Below are 22,488 nucleotides of genomic sequence, written 5' to 3'. Positions count from 1 at the left end.
TCCTCGTCGCAGACCTTGTCGTCAGTCTGTATACTAAGGAATGTCACCCATCATCTGAATGTGACACGTCACCCACTGAAAATAACCCTCAGAGCATGAGACTGGATACTGTGACAGGTGGGACGTCACCGGGGTCTGAAAAAGCGTTGTAAGCACAGTGATATCATACATTGCAATATACCTCAGCCCAACAGAAAAGCATACAGATATTGTTGACACTTTATCCTCCTAATTACCTGCAAATACAGGTCAATCTCTCCTGTAAAATTACAAAACAAAGTGCATTCAGAATATTTTTACTTATACCGCACCCCTCTAGTTGGCCATACCTGCTAATAGGAAGGTTTTCCTGTATTCTTAGCATTTCCCGCAATTGGGAATAATACCAGAGGTGTAAAAATATGGAACATAGAGGAATGGAATTCATCAAAGCGAACGCTGAGCTATTGTCCTATTGTGAACAATATAACGTGCCGGCAGACTACAGTGTTGTCACGCATGCCAAAAAGTTCTTTAACTCTTCCATACATCTGAATGAGCTTTGTTAAATCCATGCACATCCTTAAAGTTTTGAAAACATATGAATTTAGAGAACATTAGTAGTTATCAGCCTAGATCACATCATCTAGACTTTAGAACGCTTTCACACAGGCGACAAAATCATATGATTTTCTCGCGATGCGACAGTGCTACAAATCGCATGTATGTGAAGCCCATGCTTCACAAAAAGCACAATACATCACCCAAGAGGCGCTGTCTGGCTCATGCTTGTAGTTTTCCCCCAGCGCTTCATGGTCAGGGGTTCAAAATCTCGGACTGCAGGAAGCGCTGGCTCTGATTGGTTCTTGAGCACTGCAGCTTAGCCAATCCCTGCTGCGCTCAATGAACCAATCACAGCCATCACATTTAATGGCTGTGATTGGTTCATCGAGCGCTGCCATGATAGGCTGAGTCGCAGTGCTTAAGAACCAATCAGAGCAAACTCCTTATATTTCAAGCCCCCCCGAAAATCCTGGCAAAAGAGCGATGCAAAGTTGCACAACTTTGTAGCGACACAGAATCGTGATATCGCCGAAAGAAAACGCAGTGATATCGTACAGAACACAGATGTGATATTGCTGTCACCCATGTGAAAGAGGCCTTAGGCGTCATGTCCATGGGGAAAATCAGGTTCGTGCGTATTTCTGCTGCGGATGCACTATAATTGTCTTTTTTTTATGCGAAGATCAATTGAGATAGAGCTTCCAACTGCGTAATCCGCATTAAAATGGAGCATGCAGCATTTTTTTCCCACGCGTGAAATCCGCAAATCACTTGAAATACCATCCTCAGCTATTTAACCGTGAATGGTCAATGCATTCCTATGGGATGCGGATTTGCGTTTTTTCTCCCGCGCTAAATATAATTTTCCCGTGGACATGACCCTTTAAGGTGAACCTATCAGGTTGTAACTAAGTTTATGGGCTCGTAGTATAGGGGGCGCTGACATCAGGGGTGTAGTTTTTTTACATATATTTACCAACCTCCCTGTTTGCTCACCATCAGCCCTAGAAGTCAATGCTTGTTCAGAATTCATCTCTGCAAATCAGTACACGCACATCTATAGAAATAATGCGTGCAATGACTGCAGAAGTGAGTCCGATTCTCAGACCGAGCACAGGCTCCCAGACCTGATGGCAAGGGCAGACCCATGACTTCAATACTCTGTCCTATAAGCCTATAGACTGTCTTTTAAGTGCTCATAAGACCTGCTGTTTTCCCTTTAGGGAGCTTTCACACAGGACAGAAATATGCTGCAGGACGCATCGCAAGCCGTGGTAAATTCCACATGAAAATCCAGACTACCTGCAGATTTTGATGCAGAATTGAAAATGCCTTAAAACCTGTCTGCAATTCCGCATCAAAATCTGCAGTTAGACCTGCAAATTTTGATGTAGAATACCACAGCTGCAGATTTGGCTGCGTCCTGCGGCGTAATTCCGTACAGTGAAAAGGCCCCTTAAAGGGATTTTCTCACTTAAAGAGTAAATGTAATTTCAAAAACCGTCTGACTGCTGAGCGCTAGTCCCCTTTGGCTGCAATCGGCTCTGTTGAGCTCTCCTTGGAGCATTGGGGTCATTAGTACACGGACTCATGCACGCTAAGGAGAGCCAATCATATCTGACGGAGCACAGCACCCAACTGAGCACTTCTGCCCTTGTGGTTCAGCAGTGACTAAAGGCCCATTTAGACACAATGATTCTCACTCAAAATTTGCTCAAATGTATTTTTGAGCGATGACCGTTGTGTCTAAATGCATGGACATCATGCAATTTTCGTGCACGATTCGTGCAAAACTAGAACTATGAACTCTTATCAGCGATGCAGGCTATTATCACAGTCGGCAGCGCTGATAAGATTCATTCAGCTCGTGTCCCACTGTTAGTTCACAGCAGGACACGAGCTGTAAGCCTGGAGAACAATGCAGCCGTTTGCTTATGCAAAACAGCTGTATTGTTCGCTGAGTGATAGCGGCGGTGTCCTGCTCCGCCTGCATAGCTCTTTAGTAGCTAATTAGCTGCTATAGACTATGCAAAGATGATCGCTCAAAACTGTCACTCAAACTATCATTACTCATTCATGTGAATTGTGCTGAACTGCAATACCAGACACTGCCCATGGACCAGAGTGGTGCGATTTTTGGAAAAAAAAAACAGAATTTTTTTTTTTGCTACTGGACACATTCTTCGGTAGTTTTTTGCTCAGTGGTTGAGCATGTACAGTTTGTCTTACCTTTCTTCTAATGCAATTGCCGTCTCTCCCTGGGCAGACATTAGCAAGTGTCGCTCAAATGTGCACCAAGAAATATGCATGAGAACTACTAATGCAAAAGCTCTACTACAAAAAAGAAACAGCAGCACTTTATAACTAAATAGACAAGGTACCAACAGATCTTGACCTCTCCTATACTTTATACAGAGAGATACCAACAAAGGTATCAGAAGTAGAGATGAGCGAACGTACTCGTTTAGGGCGTTTTTGCACTCGAGTACTGCTTTTTCCGAGTAACTGACTACTCGGACAAAAAGATTCGGGGGGCGCCGGGGGGGCGGCGTGGTGGAGCGGGGGGTAGCAGTGGGGAACAGGGGGGAGCTCTCTCTCTCTCCCCCCCCACCCCCCTCTGCAACCCCCCCGCTCACCCCCGGCGCCCCCCGAATCTTTTCGCCCAAGTAGTCGGTTACTCGGAAAAAGCGGTGCTCGAGTGCAAAAACGCCCTAAACGAGTACGTTCGCTCATCTCTAATCAGAAGTCAATATACAAATCAAGTGCCATTACTATTGATGACACTTGATTAGGATAAGTTATCAACTGAATGAAAAGTGATTTTTCTTTTGCACTTGTGAAAGTATTGAATTTTTTTTTACACAGTAGTGTTGTCTGCATAGCAAGTAGCACGTGTACAAAAGACATGCATTGTAGTTTTACTAACAGGGTCTCATGCAGCTTTGTCATAAGTATGTTTGTTCTCAGTAAGAGAAACCAAGTAATCTTGTAGATATGATACCATTTAATGGCTAACAAAAATACATGATGTTATAGCGAGCTTTCAGACCTACTTAGGATTCTTCATCAGGCATAATGGAACAAATCTAAAGACGTATTTATATAAAAACATATACACATGATCACATGGGAGGGCACAGACATGGTGAACTTAATTTGCAATTAGATAAATACCAGAGACAGAATAAAGGCCCATTTACACGGAGCGATGATCGCTCAAAAATCGCTAAAAAGCTATCGTTTGAGCGATAAGTGTTGCGTCTAAACGCGTGGCCATCGTCCACTTTTCGTGCACCGCTAATCTCCTTTCATGGGAGGGAGAAAGTAGCTGCTGAACAGTGTTGGAGTGGCTGTGGAAGGATGGCGCCACTTGTGGAGGAGGTGAGTGCCTCCGCTCCCTTGCATGTGAAAAATCAGTTAGTTTCTTACTTGCAGATGTAGTAGCTCAGTACATCATCCTGGTCCCCTCCATTACTGTTATACATGTATGTCTTGTGTGGATGCACTGTGCAAAGCTTGTCCTGTCATTTCTAGTATGTGTGTTGGACAGCTGCGGTGCTTGAAAGGTTAAAGGGGTTGTCCCGCAATAGCAAGTGGGGTTGTACACTTCTGTATGGCCATATTAATGCACTTTGTAATGTACATCGTGCATTAAATATGAGCCATACAGAAGTTATTCACTTACCTGCTCCTTTGCTGGCGTCCCTGTCGCCATGGTGCCGTCTAATTTCAGTATCTAATCTCTCGATTAGACACGCTTGCGCAGAAGGGTCTTCTCCCTTCTCTTCGGTCTCGGCACGAGCGGCGTTCTGGCTCCGCCCCCTTCTACGCATCATAGCGTAGCTCCGCCCTGTCACGTGTGCCGATTCCAGCCAATCAGGAGGCTGGAATCGGCAATGGACCGCACAGAGCCCACGGTGCACCATGGGAGAAGACCCGCGGTGCATCGTGGGTGAAGATCCCGGCGGCCATCTTGGCTGCAAAGAAGAAAGAAGCTGCAGAGACGGGATTCGGGTAAGTAAAATTATTATTTTTTTTTAATCACGTCCCTTGGGTTTGTCCCACGCTGAACGGGGGGTCTATGAAAAGAAGAAAAAAAAATGTTTCGGCGCGGGACAACCCCTTTAACTCGAATAAAATCATAGTCTGCCTGTAAATGTATCAGTTTGTCATGTCATGTGGTATGAGAGAAGGTATAAATAAGAGTGCCTGAAAGCGGGAAAAGGTCTTCAATCTGTGTCTTCCATCTTGTCTACCACCTAACACAGAGCCACATGGAAGCACCTTCAGCTTCCTTGTGGTGAAGATGGAGGAGAAGGAGAGATATCCCGTAGTGACTGCATCTTGAATGTGAGTGGAGTGAGCCCAAAGCCTAAGAGAGAGCCGTGTAGGTGATTACTTTTTCTGGCAAGACCCAGTGCAGAGGTACTAATTTAAAGTCACAGGTTTTTCCTACGCGCTGTCCACAGTTAGGATCACTGCATAGACGCATGCTACACGTCACACCCACGCATCTTTAGTGCGGGGTGCAAACTCTAAAAGTCAATAATTGTTAGCAGAGTGTCTGCGGAGTGACCCTATCCCTCTTCCTCCTCCGGAGTGCTCCAAATCCAGGAGTGGTAGCTGACAGATAACTTGGACTGTAGGTTTCATCCTGTGTATCCTCCTCCCTGACCTCTGGCTTTCTTTTCTTACCTGCACTATGAAGAATTGTACCTGAATTGTTGTGAATAATTGTTTTGCCAAAGTTTATTACAAGTTTATACCGGGCCCTAACCATTCCTGGGGACCCGAGGTACCATAAAACAGTGTCTGTGGTTATTCTCTGCCACGTAGCATACCGGTGTGCGGGAACGGTAGCATCACCCGTGGCAACTACAAAAACCCCCCTCATCCTGTTTATTGGCATTCCCTATCCTAAGGGTGTCAACGGTGTCCTGTAATCCCCCACTGGCCTTGGCTGCATGTCATCCCTCTGGGAAGAGGAGCACAGTAAGTGACAAGCCAACACTTAACCCTCTCAGCTCCTCACGTTTTTCAAGTGTCCGGGGTGTCCCTATGGAATGTTGTACAGACATTACTCTACATGGGCAAAAGATGTCTCAAAAATAATTTAGATACAATATATTCCTTTATCTTCCTTTATTGAAATAAATGTGACACTTACAGTATATTTACAGGGCTGAGAACACACAGTAGTACCCATATTACCTTGCTTCTCTCACTCATAGTATCCAGCATACACAATGCACTGTGCAAAAAGAGACTGGTTCTGGAACAGATATTCTGCATACGTGTCTGAGTTTGGACTCCACACACTTCTGCTACAGCAGCACATGGTTCCTCCTGATACTGGACCCAGCACTACATAGCAGACAAGCTTGTACCTCTCATATCCAAGGTCCCTCACAGCTGCTTTAACCAACTCTGCAAGCTCCATGGCTCTCCTCCAGCTCCCCGTGGCCTCGTAAGCACAGTCTCGCAGTTCTCCATCTAAGATGGACTTTATAACTCTTGATGCTTCCTCTGAAGAAAAGATTCGACTAGGCCGAGGGTGGAGGTCAAAATCTGGATCAGCGGAGTTGTATTCTACAACATGCTTTGACTGGTAATTGGATTTACCATTAACCTGAGGTTTTCGTCTCATCCCGGACTCTTGGTTCCTCTGGCAGCTGGCAAGCATTGGTGTCACTGCTAATGATCTGAAGGCTTCACTTTCACCCCTTTTTTGGTGCTGTTTCGGCTTAGAAGTAAACCACCGTTTTAGCTCACTTTCATTGGCTTGCTCCATTTTTCAACTGTAAAATAAGATTTTTAATAACAGCGGGGTTAAAGGGGTTAACTTCTAAATCATTTTCATATACCAAATGTCCAGAAATGCTGTTAATAGCGGTTTTAAACTATTTTGCAGGTTTTTTTAACCTAAAAAATACACTTTTCGGGTCCATTCACATTTAGCAGAAATGCTATGAAATTTCCACAGTGGCAAATTTTGCAGCATTTCTGCATAAGAAATTGCATCAAAATTTACACTATTGGTGCAGATTGTGACCAGGAATCACATGCGTATCCACAGCTGATTTTGGCAGCTACATCCCCTCAAGTCAAACATCACCTGGCAAAGTCTAGTGAGCACTGAGCCATAGGTCAGGTGCTGCAACTTCCAAATCACCTGACCAGCACTCACTGGAAACTGCTGGGTGAGGTGTGATGGGGCATGATGTATTGCAAGGTGAGGGGGTGAATGGTAACTGCTAAAAACAGCTTTGGATACGCAATTGATTCCTGATTAAAATCCGAAGGTGCGGGTTTTGACACAGATTTTTATACAAAAATGCTGTGGAATTTACAATGGAATTTTCAACTGTGGAAATTCCCACTACGTATGAATGTACCCCTCCATTATGTTTTGCTTCCATGTTTCTTCCTTGGTGCTGGTGCTAATGACCACTTGTCTGTGAGTCCATGTGTGCTGTGTGAGTTACATGCTCTGCCCTGAACACATCACGGTGACGTCATTGCAGGTCCTACAGCATAAAACATGTAGAGCCTGACATCAGCCGTGTGCTTACAGAACCTGTGATGATGTCACTGTCATATAATCAGTTAGCGTTAGCGTCTCTTAGCTCCATTACTGATCCCATGACAGTGACATCATCAAAGGTGGTGCTTCACTTTATTAAAAAACCTGCAGCAGACACCAGCAGTGTGCTGTGGTGTGTGTCACACGTGCATATAGCAGAGCTGTGTATATCACATGCACATGTAGTAGAGCTGTGTGTGGTGTGTGTGTGACATGCTCATGTAGCACAGCTGTGTGTGGTGTTTGTGACATGCATGTAGCAGAGCTGTGCATGTGTGTGGTGTGTGTATCACACATGCATATAGCACAGCTGTTTGAGTTGTGTGTAGCACACATGTAGTAGAGCTGTGTTATGTGATGTGTGGGTGTCAGGATGGATGTAGAAGAGATGTGTTTGTGATGTGTGATGATCAGGCTGAATGTAGTAGAGCTGTGTGTGTGATGTCTGGGGATCAGGATGCATGTAGCAGAGCTGTGGGAGTGATGTGTGGGGATCAGGATGGATTTAGCAGAGCTGTCTGCATAATGTGTGGGGATCAGGATGGATGTAGTAGAGCTGTGTATGTGTGGGATTCAGGATGGATGTAGCAGATTTGTGCGTGTGTGCTGTATGGGGATCAGGATAGATGGAGTAGGGCTGTGTGTTTGATGTGTTGGTGTCAGGATGGATGTAGTACAGCTGTGTGTGTGATGTGTGGGGTCAGGATGCATGTAACAGAGCTGTGTGTACAATGTTTGGGGTCAGGATGCATGTAGCGGAGCTGTCTGTGCAATGTCTGGGAATCAGGATGGATGTAACATGTAACAGAGCTTTGTGGCGCATTGCACCACCAGAAACAGTACCTGGTACTACAATTTCCTAATAATTACTAGTGTATATTGTTAGGGGCAGGCTTTGGACAGAATCAGTCTCCTTACCCCATCCGGCAGCTGACAAAAAAGAAGGAAGATGTGACAGCATAAAAGGTGCAAAATTCAAAAAAAATTAACAATCTGAAAAATATCAGAAGACAAAACTCAGCAGTCCTGACAGAAGACAACAACCTACCACCACCACAGAGATCCAGTGAGCTAAAGGACCTGTGGTGATGTCACTGCTGTGGGAGGAGCCAAGCTGTGTGTGTGATGTGTGGGGTGCAGTATGCAGGTAGAGCTGTATGTATGCATGTACCATGTAGCACAGCTGTGTGGCGCATTGCGCCACCAGAACCACTGGTACTATAATGTCCTAATAATTACTTGTAGTAACAAAAGCATCTCTGCCATGAGTTAAACTGCTTTCACATCTGTGGCGAGGGTTCCGTTTTCCTAATGTTTGTGTGTACTGCATTACTGCATTAGCACATCAATATCTATATATATAAAGTTGAAAGCCCTCACTGACTCACTCATTGACTGACTCGCCATTAATTCTCCAACATCCCGATGTCGTAGAAACATGAAATTTAACACAAGCATAGATTATGTCCAAAATAGGAAAAGTAAAAGGGTCCCAACTCGATTATTCAATTCTAGCGCAAAGGAATTAGTGTCCAAATTTTACGTACGGAATCTAATTCTCTCACTTCCCGATGCAACAAATAATTACACAAATTTTTCCCGCATAAATGTGAAATTTGCCATGACCATTCTTTGTGTACTAAATATTGGAAATTTAAAGGGTTGCAACTTGATTATTCAATCCTATGCATAAAAGTAAGTGACCCCCTTTGTAATGTAACTAATAACTCACATCTGTACTGAACAAAGTTGAAATTTGGCATGACCATTCCTATATTATGTAACTAATAACATATCTGTACCCCACAATATATGAGAGAGTTATCTTCGCAGCAAAACAAAACGCATTTAGAAATATGAGTATATACTGACAAGAATAAAACTGACTGTTGTATGTATTGAAAGGCTGTAAAGTACAAAAGGAAGTGGACATGGACTGCTGGGATGGAGTATGCCTTTAAGTATAACAAGGGGCTGCAACCTTCAGTCTGGGTAGGAAATTTGAATAAAAAGGGGTGTTACCTTTCAGGGTAAAATGAGGAGAGTGTGAGAGGTGACACATTCTGTGCAGTGACATTATCACATACAGTCTGAGATAAATCTCTCTCCTATCTGCCTATACACTGAGAGGAATCTATCTCATCTGTGTGTTATGAGCAGCGTGGGAGAGGTGGACATTCTGTGGGGTGACATTTTCACATACAGTCTGAGATAAATCTCTCCCTATCTGCCTATACACTGAGAGGAATCTATCTGATCTGTGTGTTATGAGCAGCATGTGAGAGGTGGACATTCTGTGGGGTGACATTTTCACATACAGTCTGAGATAAATCTCTCTCCTATCTGCCTATACACTGAGAGGAATCTATCTCATCTGTGTGTTATGAGCAGCATGTGAGAGGTGGGCATTCTGTGGGGTGACATTTTCACATACAGTCTGAGAAAAATCTCTCTCCTATCTGCCTATACACTGAGAGGAATCTATCTGATCTGGTGTTATGAGCAGCATGTGTGAGGTGGCACATTCTATGGGGTGACATTATCACATACAGTCTGAGATAAATCTCTCTCCTATCTGCCTATACACTGAAAGGAATCTATCTGATCTGGTGTTATGAGCAGCATGTGAGAGGTGGGCATTCTGTGGGGTGACATTTTCACATACAGTCTGAGATAAATCTCTCCCTATCTGCTTATACACTGAGAGGAATCTATCTGATCTGTGTGTTATGAGCAGCATGTGAGAGGTGGACATTCTGTGGGGTGACATTTTCACATACAGTCTGAGAAAAATCTCTCTCCTATCTGCCTATACACTGAGAGGAATCTATCTGATCTGGTGTTATGAGCAGCATGTGTGAGGTGGCACATTCTATGGGGTGACATTATCACATACAGTCTGAGATAAATCTCTCTCCTATCTGCCTATACACTGAAAGGAATCTATCTGATCTGGTGTTATGAGCAGCATGTGAGAGGTGGGCATTCTGTGGGGTGACATTTTCACATACAGTCTGAGATAAATCTCTCCCTATCTGCTTATACACTGAGAGGAATCTATCTGATCTGTGTGTTATGAGCAGCATGTGAGAGGTGGACATTCTGTGGGGTGACATTTTCACATACAGTCTGAGAAAAATCTCTCTCCTATCTGCCTATACACTGAGAGGAATCTATCTGATCTGGTGTTATGAGCAGCATGTGAGAGGTGGGCATTCTGTGGGGTGACATTTTCACATACAGTCTGAGATAAATCTCTCTCCTATCTGCATATACACTGGGAGGAATCTAACTGATCTGTGTGTTATGAAAAAATATCTCTTCTATTTGCCTTTGCACTGAAAATCAGCAGGAAATGAGATTTATGAGAGAGGGTTTTTTTTTCAAAAATATATAAAGCCTAGGAAAGTTCTTTTTGGCACACACGCTACCTTTAGGCCTTTAACTTCAGGTAATAGGCAGGCGTTTTTGAGAAATTCATTTCCCATTAAACTATTAAATCTATCTTATCTGAATTTATTTGTACTCTAAAGTAACCACGACTTCATAAGATTTTCCGTGTGAACACCAGATAAACACCAGTACCAAATTAACTTGGGGCGAAGCCGGGTATATCAGCTAGTCTGTATATATAATCTATATCCACAAATGTATTCATGTTATATATTTAATGCACATATTGTTTGTACTGATAATGTGTATACTTATATGAATATGTGTATATGTGATGTACTTCAATGTAATGAATGTAATGCTAATGTCATTGTATTTATGTACATTGTATATATAATAACGTATAATGTATTTTTAATTGCTTGAGATAATAGTAGCATGTTCTGTATAAGCTTTTATTGTATCCTGTTAATGTTTCTGTGACTGTATTATAGGATAAGTAGATAGTTCTGACCCTGATGTGACTGACCATACAGGACAAGCTGCAATGGACAAAGCCTTCCAATTACACTCAGTATTGTCACTAAATAAGCAGAGCGGGATGTAAATGACATTTCTCTTTCCATCGGGCCCCCCAGGGCTCCTTCATCAGATGGGTCCCTATACTGAAACTGTATATGTAGAACAGGAGATCTCCAGTGTAATTGGTCGGCTTTATAGGGATTCTCTGGTTATATGTCAGTAGCATTTATATAGCAGATACATAGCTGATCACTACATGCGCTCTAACCTTCTTATATCCTCATTGTTACCCTACGGAACCCTGAGCGCTGATCATGGATCTGGCCTGCAGGGGGCGCACAGTGTAAAGATGCTCCTGATCATAGATGAGGATAACAGGTTAGAGCCGCTCTAGTGATGGTTATCTAGGAGCTGTTTATGTATTCCCGGAGAAACACTTTACCATTGCAGTGTGATTTTTCACTTTACCTGTATAATCGCTCACGTTACTAGTGCATCTTGTTTCCACCAGAAGTATGGGTGGAGACATAGGGATTGACTGTATCTGCCCTGTTAACGCCCCCAAGCTTCTGATTGGCAAGGGTGGCGGTTTGCTGAGGCTGGAGGGTTAGGGTTAGCCTTAGGATTAGGGTTACAGGAGTAGCGGGACTGACGGAGCCGGCTTCAGGAGGTAGCTGAGAAGCACTCCTGCATATGCGGATCGGAGCGATGCCATGGAGGGTGAAAGTGCTGTTGCTGGCGGCGCAAGAGCCAGCTGGGTAAAGGAGCGCAGGGTCAGAGTGCTGTTGTCAAGAAAGCGGCTGACAGCCGCTGGGGAACAGCTAGACAGAGAGCGGGGCTGCTTTCTGGGGCACACGGATGGCATGAGATATTGCAGGGAGCCTGGGGGTAAGAGTGATATCGGGGGACATTGCAGGGAGCCCAGCAGTGACAGTCACAGCGGGGGACTGAAGCGGCCCTGCCACCTTCTGGAGCTGAGATGGTAGCCCAGCGCACCCACAATGACCACAATGCTAGCAACAACGGGGCTCGCAGCAGCCAAAGGAGCCCCACAGAGAGCTTACATGGCAGAAGGCCAACAGCACCGCTAACAAGCACGCCGCTTGCAGATGAGAAATGAAGGCATCAGGGAGCTTAAATGCCAGAAGGACGGCAGCGGAAAAAGGAGGCCAATCAGCAGCTGTGGACTTACCCTATACCTCCCCCAGGACAATCACATGTCTTCCTTCACCCATTGTTCTGGCTGTGCCCGAGGATTTTTTCATCTTCGTGGGAATTCCCCTCATCATTGAACACTGTGACAGCATTGCGTGAAGTTCTCCCATTGCTTTCAATGGGGCCGGTGCTTCTGCAGCCCCATTGAAAGCAATGGCTGCTGGCAACCCCTGCAGTGATTTTCGGGGAAGGGCTTTAAATATAAGCCCTTCCCTGAAAAATCATCCCTAGAATGTGTAGAAAGAAATATATATACACTCACCTCTCCGCCGCTGCTCAGGTGCGTCTAGCCGCTTCTCCTCCTGAACTGCTCTAAAGTTCTTTCAGCAGCCAGGGATTTAAAATCCCTGCCTGCTAAAAAGGGCTGCCTCTGATTTGCTGAGCGCTGTGACCAATTAGAGGCAGTTCTCAGCCAGTGAATGACAGCTGAGCGCTGACTGTCATTTCTGCGCTCAACCAATCAGAGGCAGCGCTCAGCCATTCATTGAATGTCTGAGCACTGCCTGTGATTGGCTGAGCGCTGTGACTAATCACAGGCAGCGCTCAGCTGTGATTCAATGACAGCTGGCAGCTGCCTCTGATTGGCTGGGCGCTGTGACCAATCAGAGGCAGCGCTTTCTGTGGGTGGGAATTTTTCAATCCCTGGCCTCCAGAAGACTGAAGATGACTGCAGGGGGCTGGAGAAAGGAGCCAGACAACTCTTCTAGGTGAGTAAAAAGAAGAAAAAGGACTGAATGCACCACTTTTTTCTTCCAGTATTTTGAGCCGGATCTGCGACATAACCTGCGTCCAGAGGTCCCGACGCAGATGTGAAACCGGCCTTACACCAGCATGGCTGATATCACTGTACACAGAAGATATATGTACATCTCTCTGTAAATAGTGATATGGACCTTGCTGATATAACCTGGGGATCTCCTGTATATAATTGCACACAATAAAAAAATGCATCAAAACCTCATGTATTGTTTAAATCCACATGCAGGTTTATTAGTGTATGCAGTTTCTTAAAAACTTATGTAGTTTTTCAATACAGAATCCAGTCTTTTTATGTGTTTTTTTAATTGTGGTTAAAAAATGCAATAAAAAACATGGACACAGCCAGCTGTGGAGCTGCAAGTGATCAGTCCTGTTGCTGCATTTGGCAGTGAAATTCTACTGCACATGACAGTGTATCTCACGGACGCTATCATGTGCAGTCCACCTGTTTAGTTTTTTTTTTTATATTTCCCATATCCTTCCAATGTAATTGCATATGGGTGGTGTTGATTACGCATTCATAGAGAACAATGGGCTCTCTCACGCGTAATACACGTAAATAGAACATGCTGCTTTCTTTTTTGTGCTCGCGTATTACGTAATTCCTACTCGCAACTGTAAACGGAACTGCGTGGTAATCATATGCTCATGGGAGCCCGACCTAAGGGGCTACAAAGAAATATTCACATAGTCCAGAAAATGAGTCATGTTTGGAAAGCTTATACCAAAGGGTTAGATCATGTATGTAAGTTTGTTTTGCAGCTGTATGCTGCATGGATTATGTATGGGTACAGGTACAGGCGGGGAAGGGGGAGGACCCGAGCTGAACTTTTGCTCCCGGGCTCCTGAGCCTTTAGTTATGCCCCTGATTCAGACTCTTTGGTATGACATTTGAAATTGCTGGAGGCTTCCTATTTCTCTTAATCATCTTTGAAATGTTTCTATACCTTGAATGGAGTCCAACTGTGGTAAATTCAGCTGATTGGATATCATTTGAAAAGTGTCACAGCTCACAATGCATATCAGAGCTAAAATCAAGCCATTAGGAAGAAAGAACTTATTGTAGAGCTCAGAGACAGGATTGTGTGGAGGCACAGATCTAGAGAAGGCTACAAAAAAACTTTCTGCTGCACTGAAAGTTCCCAAGAGCACAGTATTCAACTAGTGCAAGGGACCTAAGACTGGGCAGAAGGTTCACCTTCCAACAAGCTAATGATCCTAAGAACACGGCCAAGACAACACAGGAGTGGCTTAGGGACTATTCTGAATGTCTTTGAGTGGCCCAGCCAGAGCTTAAATAAACACCTTCAACCCAATCAAACACCTCTGGAGATACCTGAAAATGGCTGTCCACAGACATCCCCATCCATCTGCAGGAAAGAAGGGCAGAAAATTCCCAAATCCAGGTGTTCAAACCTGGTGGCATCATGCCCAAGAAGACTGGAGGTTATAATTGTTGCCAAAGCTACATCAACTAAGTAATGAGTACAGGGTGTGAATACTTGTCAGTAAAAAATTACCAAAGATTTTTCTAACATTGCTTTGTCATTACGGCATAAGGCTAAAACATAACAAAATGTAAGAAAAAGAAAGACTCTAAAGACTTTCTGGACGCACTGTAATTAGAGATGAGCGAACGTACTCGTTTCGAGTAATTATTCAATCGAGTACCGCCATTTTCGAGTACTTCAGTACTCGAGTGAAAAGTACTCGGGGTGGCCGGGGGGCGCCGTGGGTGAGTGGGGGGTAGCAGCGGGGAACAGGGGGGAGCCCTCTCGCTGTCCCTCTCCACCCCACTCCCCGCTGCAACCCCCCACTCACCCACGGCGCCCTCTGAATTTTTTCGCCCGAGTACGGAAGTACTCGAAAATCGCGGTATTCGGGCGAAAAAGGGGCGTGGCTGAGCACGTTCGCTCATCTCTAACGGTAATACCTAAATCTTTAGTCTAGATACAAATCTAATCTATGCATATACATGTAATACTCATATGCAATCCTCTAATACAAGTATAATATTGATGGGTTTTAGTTCACTGTAAATAAAAAAACCTTGAATGGATACAAAAAAGTGAACTACTGAGGATGACAGACCTCCACCCGCACTGTAAGGCTGGGTTCACACAGGGCGGAATTGCCGCAGAATTTCTATGCGGAAAGTCCGCATGGCAATTCTGCCCGCGGCTCCTAATCCCGGGATTAGCCAGCAGAGTGGTCAAGCCGCACGAAAACTGACATGCAGCGTGGAATTCAATTCCGCAGCATGTCAATTCTTTTATCATTTCTGCAGCAGTTTCTCTCCTCTCTATGGGAAGAGAAAGCCGCAGGAGAATGCCGATGGCGAAATCACTCCAAAACCCGCAGCTAAAGGCCGTGGATTTGAAGTTGCTCTTATCCCATGGAAATCTCACGTTTTTTCGGTGCGGTCATTCCGCGAGAACTCCGCTGAAATTACGTCCCGTATGACCCCAGCCTTAGGCCTTACGCACACGGCTGTGATGGGCTCCGCAAGCGGAATACTGCAGCGGACTCCATCACGGCGCCCCCTAAAGACCCCATACTTACCTCCGGATCCGCTGCCCGAAGTCCCACATGACTCACCGGCGGTGTCATATGACGCGTTGATGGTGTTATGTGACACCGCCGGAGGTGGGCGCGGCGCGTATTCACGCTATATTTTCGCTGTGCTACAGCGGAAGTATAGCGTGACGGGCGACTTCCATTGGCTACAATGGAAGCCGTCCGCGCGTATACCTGCAGCAAATAGGACATGCCGCGGGTAATTTCATGCTGCGGAATTCCGTGGTGGAATTCCACAGCATGTACATTGAGCTATTAGGTTCAATATTAGCTTTGACACGGCGGAAATCCGGCCGTGTGCATTAGGCATCCTTATTGACATTGCTTGTTATACTACATGTAAATCATAATATAATCATCACTGCTCATCTCTCTATATAAAATAGGATATATGTATGTATGTATGTGTGTATGTGCCATCATAACTCATGAACGCCTGGAGCAATTTCAACCAAACTTGTTACATATATAACTCATCCCATGAGGACAAATTTGTGTGTGTGTGTGGGGGGGAGAAAGAGAGCCCCACTACCCCCAGGGAGGGGAGGGGAAGAAGGGAATTTCGGAATTGCACTTGAGCAGATGGTTTTTAGTTCACAGTCTTATTTAACACAGACGACCTCCTCATCATCATTCACTAATCTATTACACAAACGGCCTCCTCCTCAAATACTAATATATTACACAGATGACCTCCTCTTCCTCAAATACTAATATATTACACAGACCTCCTGCTCCTCAGATAATAATATCTTACACAGACAACCTCCTCCTCTGCTCCAACTACCACACAGCTTCCCACTGAGCCACTATGTACCACACCGAAATGAGCCCAGCACCCACTCTTATGAAAGCTGTCCAAAAAGAAATCTGTGTTGCCCATAGCAACCAATCACAGCACAGCTTTCATTTTACCTCAGCAGTATAACAAGTGAAAGCCGAGCTATGATTGGTTGCTATTGACAACAAAAATTACAGGGGAAGTCGGTGAGTTTTGGATTTTTAATTACTCCAGTATTACACAAACCTCCTGCTCCTCTGATAATAATATCTAACACAGACCACTGCCTCCTCCTTAAATACTAAGATTACACGAACGACCTCCTCCTCATATACCAATATATTACACAGATGACCTCTTCCTCATATACCAACATATTACACATACAAACTCCTCCTCATGCAGTAAGATATTACACAGATGACCTCCTCCTCATATACCAATATATTACACAGATGTCCTCTTCCTCCTCATATACCAATATATTACACAGACGGCCCCCTCCTCATGCAGTAAGATATTACACAGACGACCTCCTCCTCATGCAGTAAGATATTACACAGATGACCTCCTCCTCCTATACCAATATATTAAACAGACGACCTCCTCCTCATATACTAATATATTACACGGATGTCCTGTTCCTCCTCATATACTAATATATTACACAGATGTCCTGTTCCTCCTCATATACTAATATATTACACGGATGTCCTGTTCCTCCTCATATACTAATATATTACACAGATGTCCTCTTCCTCCTCATATACTAATATATTAAATCAGTACACACACACATATTTAAATTCTTTTCATGCCTAAAAATAAAATACACGGGCAACGCCGGGTAATCCGCTAGTTATATAGACAACACTAATGTGCAGGTGTTCATACGTCTTCAGGTTCTACATACCAACCTTATGAGATCGCTACCTCTCAGAAAATAAATTTGTTTTCTTCAGGTGTTTTGTGGTTATTTTCTGGTTGGTCTGCAGCTTAATTTTCGGTCAAATCCTCCCATAATCTGGAGCCCCTACAGTTCTCTCCCACTACTGTCAATCTGTCTTTCTTCTTCTGCTCTGCTTCTGTTTATCCACTTTCTTGCCTTGTTGCGGTTCTTACCCTGTCCTCTGCAGTCCTCGAAATTCTCTGTTACATTGACTCCAGGCTGTTTGGTTAGCTGGAAATAAATAAAGCCGTCCACTCCCACAATTGGATGCTTTACCAACTTTATGATGTTGCCATGAGACCCGGTGCCCTTCATCCCCTCCTCTAACAGCCAGGCCATATATTGTAGTCATGTTATTGTAGAAGGCTCCAAAACACACAGATGAGGCAACGAGGACCCTTATCACAAAGCTCCAGGTCCTCGTAGAAATACACAAGAACTCCTTTTGCTCCCTCCTATGCACTTAGCAAACAGAATTAACCATTTACCCCCCAGGCGCTATCACACAGTTTCATTTACAAGATAACTTACGATTTTACATGCAGTGGAAAATTTCCATCTGCACAAATGTGTTATATGTGGATTTAGCAGCAGATTATCAAAGTATTTACTCCGGATCATTGCAAGGGGCAAAATCTACAGCTAATCTGGAAGAAATCCACAAGAGATAGCTTTACACTGAATCTCGTTATCTTAGTAGAGCTACATTGCACAATTTCACACGCTGAATTTATTCTGACAGTTGTGGCCTTGAGTAATTGAAATATCACAAGTGCCAAAGCCAGAATTGTGAAACCGGTTAGTCAACACATGTAATCCATGATAGTTTGATTGACATGCTTGTGAATAAGATTTTATCTTCTATGAAAGACCATTTGTAATTGGGCCCTATTCAGAGTTTCTTCCTATGCAGCGATGTCCATTCACGAGCCAATGATTGGGCCCAAATATTTGATTGCCCGAGCATCAGCTCATACTAATTTTATGCTGTCATAATAGATTGTAACTCTTCAACAGAACGTTCTCCCCGTGTACACAGGGGTATTCACTGCCAATGAATGATATATGTAGGGGGGCAAACGTTCCTCTGCTGGTGTGATCAGTAGACTAGGACGCCAATCAACATGCTATTTGTTGATTCTTGACCCGTGTAAAAGGCAACTACCGCGTAATTGAAGAATTGCTATGAGCTCTCTGGAATTGTGACTATTGTGGGTTTTTCATAGCTGTAATTTGTGAGAAGAGTGAACATTGTGGAGAGGATGCCGATTGGGAGGTGTATTATTTATCTTTTTAGATCGCCAAGAACACTTAGGCCTCATGTCCACGGGCAAATTCGGATTTAAAATCCGTAGCGTTTCTCCCGTACGCGGTTCCGCTCCCCATAGGGATGCATTAGACACCCGCAGGTAGTTAAATACTTGCGGATGTCATTTTTCCCTGCAGGCGCGGGTCCCGCGTGCAGGAAAAAATCCGGACATGCTCCATTCAGGCGCGGGTCTCCACAGGCTTCTATTGAAGCCTATGGAAGCTGTCCGGATCTGCGGCAGACCCGCGCCTGAATTAAACTCACCTGCTCCGGGCGATGCACGTCTTCCTTCCTTCGCAACCGGAAACTTCTTTCTTCGGCCCGGTGGATGTGCCCGGTGCATGCGCGTGACATGCAGCCGACGTGCCAAGCACATCCGCCGGGCCGAAGAAAGAAAATCCGGCCGCGACGGAAGAAAGACACGCACAGACCGCTGCGGGTAAGTTTATTCTCATTTTTTAGCATCATGTCTGCGGGGGAGGAGGGACCCGCTACGGATTCTCCATGGAGAATCCGTAGCGGGCCTGATTTTCCCCATGGACATAAGGCCTTATAGGCCATGCAATGCTCTTCTCGGAAATTTGCTTTGCAATGGGGAGATGAAAAAATGGAGTCTGGAAGTTTAAATTGGGCGCCATGGTTGATATCGATACTGCCACAATTGGTGACCGATTAATCTCTTTGACGCTCTATTTTATGGAATACTCTTTATAGCCGACTTTTATTCAAGGCATTTATTATGAAGCTTCAAGCCTATTTACAGAAGACTTGTAACAATTTTGGTTCATTTATAGTTATTCTTCTGGTGTTCTAGTCCTATTATAAGTCTTCAATAAACTTGCTGTACTAAAGCAAAGTGTGAGAGAAATGGGATTCAAGTATTTTCTTTGGGCAAGATTCCCACATCTGTATGAGAGTTGTGCTTGAGATTCAGGTCTACATGCTGTCTTAGCCGAGTTGGCATTGGACATTGTGCTTCCTATTCTCATCTAGGATATGGACAAATACAGGACAAGCTGTGTTTTTTTCTTTCTGCACATACTGTGGGTCCGTGTAAAAATGAAAAAAAAAAAAATCACTTGTATGAAAAGCCCCATTAAAGTCAATAGTTCCGTGTACTGTCCATCTGCAGCCTGTTGCAAACATGGACTGCATGCGGGCTAAGTACGCAGATGTGGGAATAAGCCCCATAGGACACAAACACGCAGATGTTTTTTCTGCCATATTCAGTCCATATTTTTTACTGACTCAATATAGACAGCTCACAGACTATTCAAAATTGGTAGAATCAGACGTGCATGTTTTACACAGACCAAAATTTGCAGCATGTCCTCTTTTGGTCCATATTCCTGGACTAAAATTGCCCATTAATGTATATGGGTACATAAACCCCCCACTCCTACCCAGCAAACATACATAAGCATACGTGTTTACTGTGGGTTTCTCTGCGGTGAGTTGCAGGAATATCTCTTTGCCAAAGGAGAAGGAATTGTGTGTGAGGATGAATCTTGTGCGTTATAACACCGATTCAGAGGCAACCCAATTGGTCTCAAGGTGCGCCTGGCAGGCAGGCAATCCATCTTTGTGTGGGATGTTTGAGTATAAGGACTCCACATCCATTGTGGCCAGGAGGGTGCTATCGGGGAGGGGATCTATGGTTGATAGTTTGTTCAGTATGTCCGTGGTGTCTTGCAAGTAGCTGGTTGTATTCCTCACCAGTGGTTTGAGGACACCTTCTACCCATCCTGAGATTCCTTCAGTGAAGGTTTTCACACCTGAGATAATTGGCCTCCCTGGGTTGCCAGCTTTGTGTAGTTTAGGAAGCATGTAGAATGTTCCTTCCTTCGGGTTCTCCAGTATCAAGTCCAGAAGTTTTGTGGAGCCCACAGGTAGACTTCTGATGACCCTTCTCTATTCCCTCACATATTTCTGCGTCGGGTCTTGATCCAGTTTGGTGTAGTATCTGGTGTCCATCAGCTGTCTGTCTGTCTGCTTCTTTCATGTAGCCTAATGTATTCATGAGGATTATAGCACCACCCTTAGCTGCAGGCGTAATGGTGATCTCCCTGTTGCTCTTAAGTGCCTAGATGGCCCTTCTTTCCTGCATACTGACATGGTGACCCCCACCACCCCCCAACAGTAATTCAGGAACCATAAAACTCTCACTCCCTCATCAGTGTTTAGTTAAAAAGGTTTGTGTTTCTGATGCAAACCAATCACATCCATGGCTGTGCCTTGTCATAAATGTGTGTGTATAAATATGCATGCCACTTTGGATCTATTTCCTTTAAACCAGAAGAACCACGCATAGGTTTGGAAGCTTGCTGTAACATCATGTATTTTTGTTAGCCATTAAAAGGTATCATAACTACATACTACGTGGTTTCTCCTGCTGGGAATGATGACATTTTACTATACATATACAGACACATATGTATAAACACTAAATAGTAATACTGGATATTGTCCCATCATTATATCAAACCACTTAATGATAATGGGGAGAAGGAGCCGCTTTGGCCAGTCAAACATTTATTGTAGCAAGCAACAGCAAGAGAGGCTGCAGGAACGCACGGGCGATGAAGTCTTCCTGCAGAATGCTGGGATTACAGGAAGCTTTACATTTTCCTAGAGATTACACACTAATTATATTCAGGAGGAAGACATAGCGAGTTACGGAAATTCCACGCCGGGTACAAGCAGCACATAACGTGCATAAGAACAGACTTGTACAGAGGACGAAGCGTAGATTCCTAGGATAAGCGTGGCCATCCTCACAGATCACTTGGGAAACCGGTCCATGTGCTCCTCACTGTCATTGTCTCCACTGTCTACATTCTCTGCTTACTGCTTGGCGACCATTAGAATTTGCATAAAAAGGGATATATATCTGTCCAGGCATAGAGTCATTTATCAGTGCAAGTGTTTGCCCAAGCACTTGCCCTTGTCTTCTTTGTACTGAGCAGCTGCACACAAATTGCTTCCTTTTCTCAAAACTGCAAGACATTTATGTTCCTAAGATTTTTTTTCAGCAATTAGATTGGCCTTTCTGACTCCATCCCAACAATGACCAATTTTGAACATAGGAGTTGTAATGATAATTGGTACAAGTAAACTGCTCTTTATACTGGTCAATGATGCTATACATGTAGTTAAAAACCAATCCAGCACTATATCTTAGTACTGGTGGCCTGTGTAGAAAAGGGCCGAGTGTAATTGTAAGACTGTATAGTAATAGTGACCCAGGAGTAAGTGGCCCCAGCAGTAAGTAACCTCCATAGTGGGCCCAGCAGTAGGTAACCTCCATAGTGGCCCCAGCAGTAGGTAACCTCCATAGTGGCCCCAGCAGTATGAGCCCTCCATAGTGGCCCCAGCAATAATAGGGACCTCCATAGTGGCCCCAGTATTAATAGTGACCCCCATAGTGGCCACAGTAGTAAGTGACCCCTATAGTAAAACCAGACAACCCCATCTAGTCCAACATGCATGAGCAGCTTAAAGGGGTTCTGACATGACAAAAAAAAAAAAATAATTTACTTACCTTGCCTGGCCAGGACCAATCATTAGGCATGTCCCCTCCATCGGGCATCTTCTTCTTTAGCTTCTTAAAGCAGAGCTGAAGCGGTCAAAATGAACGCTTCCCCTCTGCTCCGTCCGCCACTTCCGAGATGAATGGACGGGCGCCATGTCACAAGCAGTGCTTGCTGTGGGCGGCCCGTCCTGGCTCGTCAGAGGAAGAAGAAAGCCTGCTGGGAGATGACCCGCAGCACAACAGAAGAAAAGGTAAGCATTAGGTTTTTATGCTTTAGCACACCAAAAATCATGGGTTCCCTGTGTCCATTAGGCAGACCAGTAAA

The 22,488-nt window shown here is 44.4% G+C and overlaps 1 protein-coding gene across 3 annotated transcripts; it reads right to left on the bottom strand.

Moving 5' to 3' along the window:
- Positions 1-5,677: 5,677 nt before the first annotated feature.
- LOC136619996 (dynein light chain Tctex-type 5-A-like) lies at positions 5,678-17,651 on the bottom strand. Of its 3 annotated transcripts, none has more exons than XM_066594730.1 (2): positions 17,287-17,651; positions 5,678-6,341 (listed from the first exon to the last, which is right to left on the bottom strand). In XM_066594730.1, exon 2 carries the CDS (start codon positions 6,332-6,334, stop codon positions 5,765-5,767), a length of 570 nt encoding a protein of 189 aa, XP_066450827.1. In that variant the 5' UTR covers positions 6,335-6,341; positions 17,287-17,651; the 3' UTR covers positions 5,678-5,764. The 3 variants fall into 3 exon arrangements, with proteins under 3 accessions (XP_066450827.1, XP_066450826.1, XP_066450828.1); XM_066594729.1 differs by having other exon boundaries at positions 17,291-17,651; XM_066594731.1 differs by having other exon boundaries at positions 17,496-17,651.
- Between the last annotated feature and the right edge of the window lie 4,837 nt (positions 17,652-22,488).

The sequence above is a fragment of the Eleutherodactylus coqui genome, chromosome 3 (genome assembly GCF_035609145.1).
Source record: "Eleutherodactylus coqui strain aEleCoq1 chromosome 3, aEleCoq1.hap1, whole genome shotgun sequence".
Classification (NCBI taxonomy): Eukaryota; Metazoa; Chordata; class Amphibia; order Anura; family Eleutherodactylidae; genus Eleutherodactylus; species Eleutherodactylus coqui.
This window is presented reverse-complemented; position numbering and strand designations above follow the sequence as displayed.